The sequence below is a fragment of the Mastomys coucha genome, unplaced genomic scaffold, assembly GCF_008632895.1.
Source record: "Mastomys coucha isolate ucsf_1 unplaced genomic scaffold, UCSF_Mcou_1 pScaffold9, whole genome shotgun sequence".
In the NCBI taxonomy this organism is placed as follows: domain Eukaryota; kingdom Metazoa; phylum Chordata; class Mammalia; order Rodentia; family Muridae; genus Mastomys; species Mastomys coucha.
Window position 1 is genome coordinate 4,062,136 of NW_022196915.1, and position 13,250 is coordinate 4,075,385.

At 41.1% G+C, this 13,250-nt stretch overlaps 1 protein-coding gene across 2 annotated transcripts in view; it reads right to left on the reverse strand.

Annotated features, from left to right (window-relative positions):
• Positions 1–261: 261 nt before the first annotated feature.
• Positions 262–13,250, reverse strand: part of Nr1d2 (nuclear receptor subfamily 1 group D member 2) — a 27,651-nt gene continuing 14,662 nt past the window's right edge. For both annotated transcript variants that reach the window (XM_031361657.1, XM_031361658.1), the window contains exons 4-8: positions 12,433–12,577; positions 10,661–11,280; positions 7,756–7,941; positions 4,404–4,614; positions 262–3,153 (exon numbers count right to left, since the gene is read on the reverse strand). In XM_031361657.1, the coding sequence (XP_031217517.1) occupies positions 2,957–3,153; positions 4,404–4,614; positions 7,756–7,941; positions 10,661–11,280; positions 12,433–12,577 (1,359 nt within the window). In that variant the 3' untranslated portion in view covers positions 262–2,956. The remainder of the gene's footprint in view (positions 3,154–4,403; positions 4,615–7,755; positions 7,942–10,660; positions 11,281–12,432; positions 12,578–13,250) is intronic.

The following is a 13,250-nucleotide window of genomic DNA, read 5'->3' on the forward strand; positions in this document are numbered from 1 at the left end:
TAGAGGAACACAGAGAGCAGAATATCTGGTCTTCTAGCAGGTGTGGCCTGTGGTTGAGTATGGGGTGTCCACCCAAGCTGAGGGCTGGTACACAGTGACAATTCAGGGAAAGGAGGCCAGAAGGGGATGTTCTGTGGGATCCACAGGAAGTGTGGGCAGTGGGGAAAGAAGGTTGAAGTTGGTGTTCTGTTGCAGTTGCAGTGTTAGGAGCAAGCCCAAGGGATTCGGTCTACTAGGGGAACAGAGAACAAAACAATAAACTCTTATACATTCAGCAAACTTTATATTGCAAAAAGATAAAGAACAACTGAGACAAGTGTTTGCTCTCCTGCACAGGAATACATCTATCTGAGCTCCTCTCACAGCTTTGCTTTGCAATGTTTACATAACACACATCAATTCTGATCCAATCACAATGGCAGTTTCTTACAATGTAGATATGAAATCTATATACTAATCTACTGAAATACTCTTCAAAATTTTTTATCTGCAATTAACCATTACCATAAGAACAAACTTTATCCCAAGATGTCTCTCCTTTCCCTCAGTGTTTACTCTCTGGAAGCTGGAATCCTCTCACATCATGTAAAGACATACTAAAAGCACAGGAAAAATGGTTCATCTTGTTAACATAATGCCCATAAGTCTGGTGAGATAATGCCCATATTTTAACCTTGAAACATAAAGCCAGGGTTAAAGTGTCACTTAACTCATACAGTACATTGTTAATTATCAACAGTGCCCCACTGACTCAGAAGTTCTCTATCTGGCTGATGTCATTTATTAACTGTTAGACCATGACTCAATCAAAGAATGTGCTTATATGAGGCTGCTGGTTTCATTTTAGAATTAGAATGCTTATCTTTGGGCTACTTTCAAATACAGAAATATTACATGTGGCATATGAACTACGGATTTTGTTTCCCATTACTTCAGGAAGAATTTATTGAAATAAAATTTTACGAGACAAAATGCAAATCTACATGCTTGTATATAGGCGTGTACATGTATATACTAACCCTAACTAAAGCATCACAAGCAATACTAACAGTTCTCATTACATATTTCCAAAGACTTAACTGCTTTAAAGATACATGTTATAAAGACACTTATGTAAAAGGCAAAAATAAAGAATCAACATAACCTTTGAGGTTTTCAGTATTACTTCAAAAAAAGCTCTCTATGCCCCATAGAAGAAAACTATGCATTTGTTTATCCTAGAAAAAAATATAAAATAATGCTATCATGTAAAGAACTCACAAAACCTAGTTGTATATCCCATGAAAGCCATACCCACTGAACGTAAACAGCAGTTATGGTCCCTACTGTATGACAGACACCATCACTTTCGTCTTTGACAACAGGGGTTTATCTTTTTCAAGCTCTCTTAACTGTACCACAGAAGTTCAAATTCCGTAGCAACAAGTTAAAACTGCAAAATAAGGCATTCTGTTTACATGTCATGTAACAGGCTTTAAACAATAAAGCAGCTTCTTAATGTCTTTAGAATTTCACATAATCTAGCATTACACAGAAAGTAATTTTACCCCCCAAATACAATGAATTGCTACTTTGGGGGGCACACAGGGTGTTGTTCATAAATCTTCAACTTTGGCTATCTTTCCTACCATGATCTCTAAGCCTGTAGGTAGGTCACGTACTAAAAGATTTTTCAAATTATATTAAATCTAAATGGACAAAATCCCTGTAGTATTATTTAGGGAAAGAAAGAAAAGTGGATTTGGCACAAACATGCCAACAGGTCACAAAGTTTTCCTCAACAAAACATCCTCCATACAGAATCCAAATCTCCCATCCACCTGCAGCAGGTAAGAGGCAGCAACAGCACCTCTATTAATAGCACAAGGTAGAAAGCTGACACACTGAAACATCTATTACCTTCAACTGCAGACTACATCAAAGATGTATCCTAAAATACATGTTTTTTTCTGAAATCCGGATTTGACTGCTCATCACACTTTTACATTAAATGTTGCTTAAACAAAAATAAGAGCATTAACTTCAGTATTCTACCATCTAAACATTGTAAAGCAATGGTTATACATCAGCAGCAACAGGTAAAATGCACCTAATTTGGGTCCTTGACACCTCTTGTTTAAGTTTATTGTATGATAAAGTTCTTCACAGTTTAAAATATTGTGAAGTAAGATTTTATATATAATTATATTCACATACACACTATGTACACATACTATCTGAGGTGTCCATAAACCTGGAATATGTGTTTATCAGTAGGGTACCCTACTTGAGCAGGAACCCTGAATAAATTGGTGTGGACTGTCAATGTTTCCCAGAAATGCTTAGAAATAAGACAAGAATATTATGAGCAATTATAATAAAAACTTTACCTTATTTACATAGTGCCTATCTCCCAAGAGGTAAAGATGTTTTATGGACATTTTTCAGTATCTCTTTGAGGCAGGACATTGGGGACACTATCAATTATCATTTTCCACAACCCAGGGACTGCCAGGACCATGTACTTTGACAGTGGCAGAGCAAAATCCAAGCACATAAAGACCTCTTGGCTCTCAGTCTCCCTTACCACATTTCAGTCTTGTAGTACAAGAGAATCCCAGCACAAAGGGTTAATGTCTAAGTCCTCCTATATCTGCAACGTGCACTAGATTTATACCATGGGGAGATCAAATGGTATTTTGGCTTTGGCAGATGAAAAAGTCTAACATTCAGTGTGATTATAATTCAGTGTAACTTCTCCAGTCTAAGTGCAGCACAGCTGATTGGTCTACAGGGGAGGGTGGGCCAATGTCTAACAAGACAACAAGTTCTCATCCGAATAGCTACTGGTGACTGACTACAGAGACAGCCCAGGACCTGGCGCTAAGTTCTTTTCTATTTCCACAATATGGTATACACATATAAATAAACATCTCAGCGTAAAATGTACATTAGCATCAGTTCATGTTCAAAGGCCTTAAGGATGAACTTTAAAGGCCAAGAGTTCCTCAGAGTGCATGTTGTTTAAAGATCGAAGATCTGGCAACTTTAGAAGTAATTTTGTAAAAATGGAGGCCTCATTTGGATGGTTTTTCATTATTAAGGTCCTTAGTGCACGGATGAGTGTTTCCTGCAAAGCCTCCACTGAGTTGACATTTTCAATTCCAGATCGATCTAATGGGAAGTAGAGAAGAGAGAAAATGAAGGGAAGATATATTAGCAATAAATGATTACTTACTTACTCAATGACCACTACCAAATTTAAAATAGAGCAACATACATAAGCTGTAAAAATTCTCAGTAACATCAGTAACACAATAACAAACAAGCCAGGGATGGTAGTATATGCCTTTAATCCCAACCCTCAGGAAGCAGGGCCAGATGGACCTCTTGAGGCCAGCCTGGTTTACAGAGTACCAGAGTTCTAAGACTACCAAGGCTCCAAAGAAAAACCCTGCTTTGGGGAAAAAAAATTCTCAGCTAGGTATGGTATACATGCCTTTAATCTTGGGAGGGAAAAGCAGACAGGTCTCAGAGTTCAAAGCTAGCCTGGGGTTTTTCTTCTAACATGTTTGGATGTTTTGCTTACAAGTACGTCCATGCATCACTTGCATGCCTGATGCCAAGTGGGATTCACTGGAACTGGAGGATGGTTATAAGCCACTATATGGATACTAGGAATCAAACCCTAGTTCTCTGGAAAATCAACCATTGCTATTACCTGCTGAGCCATCTTTCCAACCAAGAGTTTCTTATTTCTTTAAATTTAATGCTAACTTCAACTGCTTCTAGTTGGCAAGATAAAATAATGTAGTGCAGAAATAGTATCTTTACCACATACAAACTATATTTCCACTCCCATGCACAGTAAACTCCCTATCCTAGTATTCATATCTTGTGTCCCCTCCTCTTGAAAGGCTAGACTTGCCGGGTGGTGGTGGTGCATGCCTTTAATCCCAGCTCTTGGGAGGCAGAGGCAGGCAGATTTCTGAGTTCGAGGCCAGCCTGGCCTACAAGAGTGAGTTCCAGGACAGCCAGGGCTACACAGAGAAACCCTGTCTCAAAAAAACAAAAACAAAAAAAAAAAGAAAGAAAGGGCTAGACTTACTGACTTCCATCTAATGAATAAAATTTAACCATTGAGAGGAGCAATCTGCACCATAATGGCTTCTACCTGAATGAGATACCTCGAGAGAAAGCTACTACAATACAACCTAAATACAAGAAACTGGGACCATCACTGTGACTCATGAGGAAACACCAAGTATAGACTGAAACACCCTGGTCACTCATCCAAAGAGCAAGTAACCCCATATAAGGTTCACATGGGCAACCCTTTTCTCTAACAGAATGTGGAATCTGAAGAACAAAGGATGAAATTATTGCTCAGCATGACCAGATTTTGAGGCCGCCTGCTTGCTTACCTGCAGACACTAGAACAACTGCTGTGAACAAGCTCATTTCCTCATCACTGAGCTGGAGGGCATTCAGCTTCTCACTGAACTCAAACATAGAGCTGAGCAGATCCCCTGCTCCCATTGAGTGCAGGTCATCCACACTGTACTTCTTACCACTTAGAAAGGTGACAGTCCGCTCTTTTGCATCAAATAATGAAGCAAATCGTACCATTAAAACCTGAAAGGCAGAAAATTCAAATTTATTGGAAGAAGTTCATTGAAAAAACTATGATGTAACTATTGAAGTCAGTTAAGAAACATCCTATATATAAAAGAAATTTTATAGAAAAGGAAATTGAATTTAGATCTAAAACCACTTTAAAACAATTCTCCATGAAAGCAATAAATACCCCAACATCAAACAGTCCAGTTAGCAATGGCAAGATACTAAAGACTCTTAAATCCTACAAACCAAGTTTCAGAAATAAAAGTATAAAATTAAAGTGAGCAATGATGTCACTGAGTTTAAAAATGTGGCCTACAGAAAGGTATGTATGGTATGTATTCACTTATAAGTGTACATAAGCCATAAAGTGCAAGATAATGATGCTACAATCTACAGACCCAAAGAAGCTAAGTGACAAGGAAGGCCCAAGGGAGAATGCACGAATCTCACTCAGAAGGGGAAACTTAATAGTCATCAGAGGTGGATGGAGAGAGGGAACTGGGTAGGAGAGGAGGCAAGGAGGGGAATAAGTATGGCCATCAGGGTGTTGGGGGGTCAGAGGTAGGAGAGGGCTGGGAGTAAGAATGGAAATCAGTGGCGGGGGGCGGGGCAACTCTGGTGACTAGCTGGATGCCTGGATGAAAGGGGGAGGTATAGGGAGTCTATGGGGTTGACCCTAGCTGAGACTCCTACCAGAGGGGAATATAGAGACTGATATAGCCACCTCCTGTAGCCAGGCAGGACCTTCCAGAGGAGGGGGACATCAATCGACCCATAAAACCTTCAACCCAAAATTTATCTTCCATATAAAATGTACAGGGATAAAGACAGAGCAGAGACTGAAGGAACAGTTAACTTGACTACCCCAGCTTGAGACCCATCCCATGTGAGAGAGACAACCACTGACACTATTAGTACTTGCAAAGAGGAACTTAGCATAACTGTCTCCTGAGAGGCTTCATCCAGCAGCAGAGGGAGACAAATACAGAGCCCCACAGTCAAACATAAGGCAAAGTTCGGGGAGCCTTGTAGAAGTGTCAGGGAAAGAACTGAGCAAGCCAGAGGGGTCAAGGACACCACAGAAAGACCTACAGAGTCAATTAACCTGGGACCACAGGGCCTCACAAAGCCTGGGCCATCAACCAGGGAGCATGCAGGAGCTGAACCTAATCCCCTACACATTTGTAGGAAATATGCAGCTTGGTCTTCATGTGAGTCCCCTAACAAGTGGAGCAGGGGCTGTCTTGGTCTCTGTTCTCTGCCACTGGATTCCCTTCCACCTACCTGAACTGCCTGGTTGGGCCCACTAAGAGAGGATGTGCCTAGTCCTGCTGGAACTACTTGTCCCCAGAGGGGTGATATGCAAAAGGGATTCCCCTTCAGGGCAATGGGGAGATCGAATTGTTAGGGAGGGACTGGGAAGAAGGCGGTGTGCTGTGATCAGGATATAAAGAGATTAAAAAAAATATTATTGAGAAAAAAGTGGGTCTAGCCAAAGACATTCATGAAACTGTCTAGGGTCCAAAGCATGTTTCAAGTGTCTATTTCAAGTTCTAGTTCAGCCATCACAACCCTGACTGCTGCTCAGGCCACATCAGTTTTGACTGATCATATCACAGGACTGCAGCATGCATCCATACCTCTATCTGTGACATCAATGCTGTCTGCATGCCTCTCTTACATCTGAAAGTGCACTGGCAACACAGGCCTTCTACAATGCCCCCAAACAAAAGTGGCCTGCCCAGACAACCCAAAAGGAAGGGAATCTACTCTGATAATGGTGCTAATTACTTTGAAGCAGAGTCACAGGGTGGAAAGAACATTCTAGGCATGATATACTAGTAACCTCTGGGCAAGAATTACCTCTCCCAGAACAAGTGGACTGCATAAGCCACTGACTTGAACCCTCTGACTTGAAAACTAAGATCCTTGTATTCCTTTAAACTGAAAGGCCCAGCTGTTGCTTGATTATTCTAGAGATGGTTTATTATCAAAATGGTACTTCTCTGTTTTAGTCCAGACAGTCCAGGCATCAGAGGCTGAGGTAAAGGCTTCGGTGGCACATGTGAAAATTGGGTAAAGAAAGAAGAAATGAGACCTACAAGAGTGAGCAAAGACTAGAGGTTGCTCCAGCCAGGCACATTCTATGAAGGCCAGCACTTAACATCAAGAGTACCAAATAGTTTAAACCTGTACAACTCACCAGGAGGAAAGAGCCTAACATGTTTGACCCCTTCTCAAACTGCTCAGAGTTTAAAGGTCTAGCCCACAAGATGTTCATTCAACTCTTACCGTCCCTTCAAATTTCAGAGCTGTGTTAAGTGACCTCTAAGTCACCACTAGGAGGCAACAGTTGGCCAGCCCACCTACTGGAGGGGCAGCTAGGGCAGTCTAAGCACAGACACAAAGCATCTCTGCAAGAGAAGCAGGGACAGAAAGAGTGAAAAAGAAGTGGCAGAAGAACACAGTGGCACACCCCAAACTCAGGAGAATATAGCAACACACCCCAAACTCACCAACTGGGAGGGAGATTAGATAGAGGGAATTGAGACAATCTGGGCTACTTAAGACCTTACCTCAAAAGCAGTGACAGGACAAGCTGCCAAGGATCCTGAGAAAGGGCAGCACAGAGATGTCCACTGAGTCCTTAAATATTCTATACTCTAATAAAAGTAAAAACCATGTGCCAATCTCCTTTCTTGGATTTTGGGGGTACTTACTTTTGCCTGTTTTGGAGACACAGGATCTCACTATGTAGGCCTGGCTTGCCTGGAACTCAGAGATTGACCTGTCTCTACTGTCTGAAAACTAGGCCTAAAGGTGTGCACCACCACGCCACACCCAACCCAGTCTCCTTATTTATTCTGTATTCTAAATACTAGACTCAGCTTTTGGGTGTCTAACACTAAGCAAGAACCAGTACATCTACACCTGAAAGTACCAGCAGCACCTGTAACTCACATGGCTGGGGTCAGAGGCGAATGCTCCAGTCCCAAGTAGCTCAATATACCTGTCCCCCACCCCCCTTCTTGGAATCCTGTGGTAGTTACTGTTTTGTTAGTTTGAGACTCTGAACTATCAACATTTATTTAGAAAAGAAAAAAGAACTAAGTACACGGCTTTGTATCAAGAGTCAGGATAAATAAAACTTACTTCAAAAGTCCCAGCTTTTAACAGGTTGACCTGATCATGCTGAGACAGATCTCGGAAGCCAGGAATCCGTTTTGCAAATTCCACCACCTCTTTTACTGCTGGGGTAAAACTCATTGAAAATTCTTCCCAGATTTCATGTCCAGATTTCTGAGGATCCACATATGGAGACTTGCTCATAGGACAAACCTAATTTACAAGAAATAGAAAAACTCTTAAATTGTGAAGGGTGGCAAAGAATTCCAAAGTGTCACCTCAATTATGAGAAACCACAACATGAAATATCTCCTAACTCAAGCAAGGCCTTCCATTAACCCTTTCTCTGAGTACATCTTACCTCAACACAGGAATTCTCACCACAGTAAATACAGTTACATTATCTTCAATATACATAAGAAAATATGTGAGTTCTAAAAAATGAAATGTGAGTAAATACTTTAAAATGGAGGCTTTACAAATCACATATTCAGGCCGAAGAGATGGCTTAGCAGTAGTAAATACTGCTCTTGTAGTTCAGTTCCCAGCCCACTCATCAGAGGCTCAGTACTGCCTATTAACTGCTGTTTCAGGGGCCTCCTTCAGCACCTTCATACATGTGCACATACCCACACTCACATATGCACATAATTAAAATTAAAATAGCCAGATGTGGTGGCACATGAGTTTAATCTCAGCACAAGGGAGGAAAAGGCATAAGGATCTCTGAGTTCAAGTCCAACTGGTACTCACATTTAGTTTAAGACCAACAGAAGTATGTAGTAAGACCCTATCTCAAACAAAAAGCAACAATAATAAAGTTAAAAATTAAATAGAAATACATATCCTGTACACTTAAAAGATCTTGTAAAGCTTTAATCTCAATACTAGGGAGGCGGAGACAGGAAGATCTCTATGAATACCTGGCCATGCATGACTACATGAGACCCTGTCTCAAATGTGCTTCTAAAAGCCTCATGACAACCTAATTTAAACAGCTATGGATCTACTGTAGGAGGTAACCTAGAAAAAACACTGCATAAACAAGAACTTGAAAATCCTCTTGCATGGGCAATGGCTGCCACCTTACACACATGTACAGTGCCTTGAGTTTTGAAAACAGGTATTATTTCTCACCCTGGTTATTATAGTCAATTATCATCAAATATAATCTTTGTCTTTCTCTGCTAGTAGATGAAATCCAGAGTCTTTTGGCACAAGCTAAAGAAGAGCTCCACTACAAAAGCTGCACCTGAGTTCATAATTACTTTTTCTTAGTTGAGTACATGATCCTCTGAAAGGCTCAGTGCCTTATCCAAACACAGAGTGAAGCCACAAACCTCTATTTACTTCCCATTTCAGGGCTTATTTATTCTCAGTAAACAAAAACACTGCAAGTTCTAAAAGGGTAAGGCACCCACCTCAAGTTAAAAGGGTCACTGCTGGGACTAGATGTCCCAGGGTGAGTTTCCCCTTCTCTGAAAAGGGGGAGGGTGATAGGAGGAGGAACTTGTGAGGACAGAGCTGGGAGGAGAAAAGGGAATGGAGCTGTGATCAGGATGTAAAATGAAAATAAATAAATTACTGGGGGGGGTAAAAGGATCACTAATCCTTTATCTCGTTAATAATGCAGTGACCAGTGACCTCCAGCTGTGCAACTACGAAACTGACTGTGGATATGAGGCACATCTTCTCAACAAGAGCTGAGTAAGCCAAAGAAGCTGCAGGACCACTAAAAAGGCATGAAGCATGCTCTATTAGCAAAAATAGCCTTTAAATTTCCATTAAACCCATAGGAATTAAGGAATGAGAGGATTCCTAAGCCTGGAGAATGCTATGAAACCAGCATCTAAAAAGCCTACAAGTGTCTGGAATACCTTAGCACCTTAAGTACCAGAAGGCCACCCAGTTTAAGGCATCTTCTAGACCACCCTCAGACCTCAGACACTGGCAAGAGACAAAGGAAAGCTGAACATGAAGACTACAATAGAATCAACTATTTTTAGGATTAAAAAAAAAGATAACTTTAATTACCTGGCAGCTGAAAGCAAGCGCTACACCAAAAGACCTCATGGTTTAAAGTGGAAATGACATATGGAGTACTGTTGCTCTGACGAAATTCTGGCTGACCATAAACACTGTATTTTTGTGTAGAATGTTGAATTTGATGAAATGAATTTGAATGATATGGATATTAATTGATCTCAGGATAAAATCTTAGAAATCAGGCTATTAAATTCCTTCCCAGGACTCAAGAGGCAAAGGCAGGCCAATCTCTGAGTTTAAGGCCACCACCCTGGTCTAGACTGAGTCCCAGGACAGTGAGAGCTATACAAAGAAATCCTATCTTGACAAAATTATATATCTTAATTCTCAAACCACAAAATATCTATCTCCAAAGCTCTTTCTACATCATTATGGCTTGTAAAACCTCTCTGCTTGACAGTGATGCACCCTGAAGTCCCAATGATCTACAAGATCCCTTGAACCCAGGAGCTCAAAGCCAGCCTGGGCAACATCCCAACACTGTCCCCACAAGAACAACAAAACCTCTCTCCAAAGAAATCAAAGAAGCTAAAAGATCAACTCTTTTGAGAAAGATCCCAATGCTAATAAGTACTAACTGATCGGAATAACTAAATTTCCAAAGACATTTCCAGGAATTATAGGATCAATTCTGTGTCAATCATATTTTACACAAATCCTAATCCCAAAGTAGCAATTAAACCACAAGGTCATACCTACTGTTGTGTGAAATTAAGTTACTCCTCATGCACTGCTTATTAACATTTCACTAAAAACAGTACACGAAGAGGCTTCTAGAAATCTCTTGGGCTTTCTAACCCACCTCCCAACTCAGCATGCCCCCCCAAAAGAAAACCTTCCAAGCTTTCCTTGATACAAGGCGAGCAAAGAATCGATTTCACTGTACCAGATGCATCCTCCCTCCAGTGCTGCACAGGTAACTATTCCTGTTCTCAGTCTGAGAACATCCACCTACTGGAATTCTATCACAGACTCTTTGAGTATAAGCACTGGAGAAGTTCACACAGTGTCCATCTGCAATACAAACGGCATGCCCGTTTGGGTAATGCATTATGTTCCTCCCTCTGTACTGTCCACTGAGATGCTGCTGGCTCTCACTACAGGGGAAGTGGCTGTGAAGCCCACCGCCACGATGGTCATGATTTAAGTTATATTGCTCCATGTTCCTGGAGATCCGTTCTCCTCTCTGAGGTGGCATGCTCTCAGATGAGTTTTCTCGATGTTCCTGATTATACAGAAAGGTATCCTTGTGGGCTCTGGTCACCATGCCAATCACTTCCTCCTTTGCAAAATCAGGAGGAATGCTTTTGATGTTTTCTTGCTCCAGCTGGGGCTTGGGCCGCAGCTGTTCCTGAGCTGGTAGTGCTGACTGTTCATGCTGCTCTGCTAAGGTGTCATTCTGGAGGTGGCCACTGAACTGGGTGTTCATCATGGTCTTCATTGCACTTTGCATTTCAATTAGCATTCTCTGTTTTTCACGCTTAGGAATCCGGCCAAATCGAACAGCTATGAAGAGAAAGCTAGTTAGCATCTATATTCTAATAAGCTCTGCTTGTATAAACAGTGACACAAAACTAGCTCTGAAACCCATGGCTTCTTGTCGTACAAGTCAAGAATATCTACATGTCTCAGCCTAAGTTTTTCTAAACTTGGGTGTTGATTCAGTAAAGGAAATGGGAAAGAAGAAAAAACTTTTCAAAACAAGGGTAAGAAAAACATGTTGAGTTTTTTCCTAAGCAAAAATCTAAGAAACATGGAAATATAAGAAGTGCAATATAAAGCATACCAGCACCTTACCAAAGCCAGGCAAACCACACAGCCCTCTGGACTATCTCTGTAAGCTCCAGGCCAACCAGGACTACACAGTGAAACCCTACCTCAAAAAAAATTTTTTTAAAAAGACTAAGACAGCTGAGGAGACAACTCAGTAGGTAAAAGTACCTGACCATAGTACATAATAAATATATGTATATTATTTTTATGTGTTTTTGCCTGCATGTATGTAGTATGTATGTGTGTGTGTGCGTGCGTGCGTGTGTGTGTGTGTGTGTGTGTGTGTGTGTGTGTGTGTGTTGATCAATCACATATTGTGCCACAGATGCCAGAAGAAAGCATTAGGGTCCCTGGTATGGAGTTACAGGCACTTGTGAGCCACCTTGTAAATACTAGGAACTGATTCTGAATTCTCTGCAAGAGCAGTATGTGCTTTTAATCACTGAGCCATCTTTCTATGCCAAATAAACCCTGCCCTTCATCCCCAGAAAAAGAAAACTTAAAATCATTTAGGAAAAGATGGCACACACCTTTTAATCCCAGCACTTAGAAGGCAGAGGCAGGTGGATCTCTAAGTTCGAGGCCAGCCCAGTCTACAAAGTTAGTTGTAGTATAGCCAGGGCTATACAGAGGAACCCTGTCTTGGAAAAAAAATTTTTTTTAGGAAAAAATGTGAGTCAATTTATATGACGCAACATAAAAAGCAACCATGGCAATAGCTGCCTCTGAGATGATAGGACTCATTCCACCATAATGAGTTTAAACCCACAAGAGGTTACAATGTGCTTTCTGAATCTGTACTCACCAACCAAAGAGGCCCTGGTAACTGCTAACAGCTCAATGACCAACCTCACACTTAGCCAACACTCTGCACTGGGCACATACCGTCTCGTGACATTCCCACAGACAGACACTTCTTGAAGCGGCATTGCTGGCACCGGTTCCTGTTCATCCTCATGATGGAACAGTTCTCATTCTTCAGGCACTTCTTATACTGGATGTTTTGCTGAATGCTCCTCCGAAAGAAACCCTAAAATAAAGGAAGATTTATCTATCCATGTAAAAATAGCTACGTGAAGTCCTCACAAGAACTATTTCCATATCAAGCTAGTATATGTGGAGCTAGACCTATGTCAAAGAAAGAAAATCTTGACAAAGCTAATTGGATCCTTACTGGTATCTATCAGTAGATATAACACTTAACAAACGAACAAAATTCCTCTTCCTCTGGAAGATTCTTTGTGCTGGCCCAAAGTATGCTTTTTATAAGCACTCCTGCTGCTAGAACTCAGCGGTGGCACAAGCTCTATCTTGAAAGCAAGTTTCAAAACTTCTTTTTTCTTTTCTTTTTGTGGGGGGTGGGGGTGGAGGTAGTGGTGGATGGATCTCAATTAGCCTAGGGTAGCCTTGAACTACTGATCCTCGTACCTCTACCTCCCAAGTGCTGGGATGACAAGCATGTGCCACCACATACGCAGCTTTCAAAACTTTTGAAACATAAAAGCTGACAGAACACTATCACTAGAACCTAATGTTATAATAGCCGAGTTTGGTCATTTTTGGGACATTCTCTGCTGACACCAACAAAAACTAGACACACATGCTAACTAACTATAACTATATCTATAAACAACTACCTTGACTACACAAATCATTAGTATATGCTCTATGCCAGGTCTTCATCTAACCTTAGCTCAATGTTC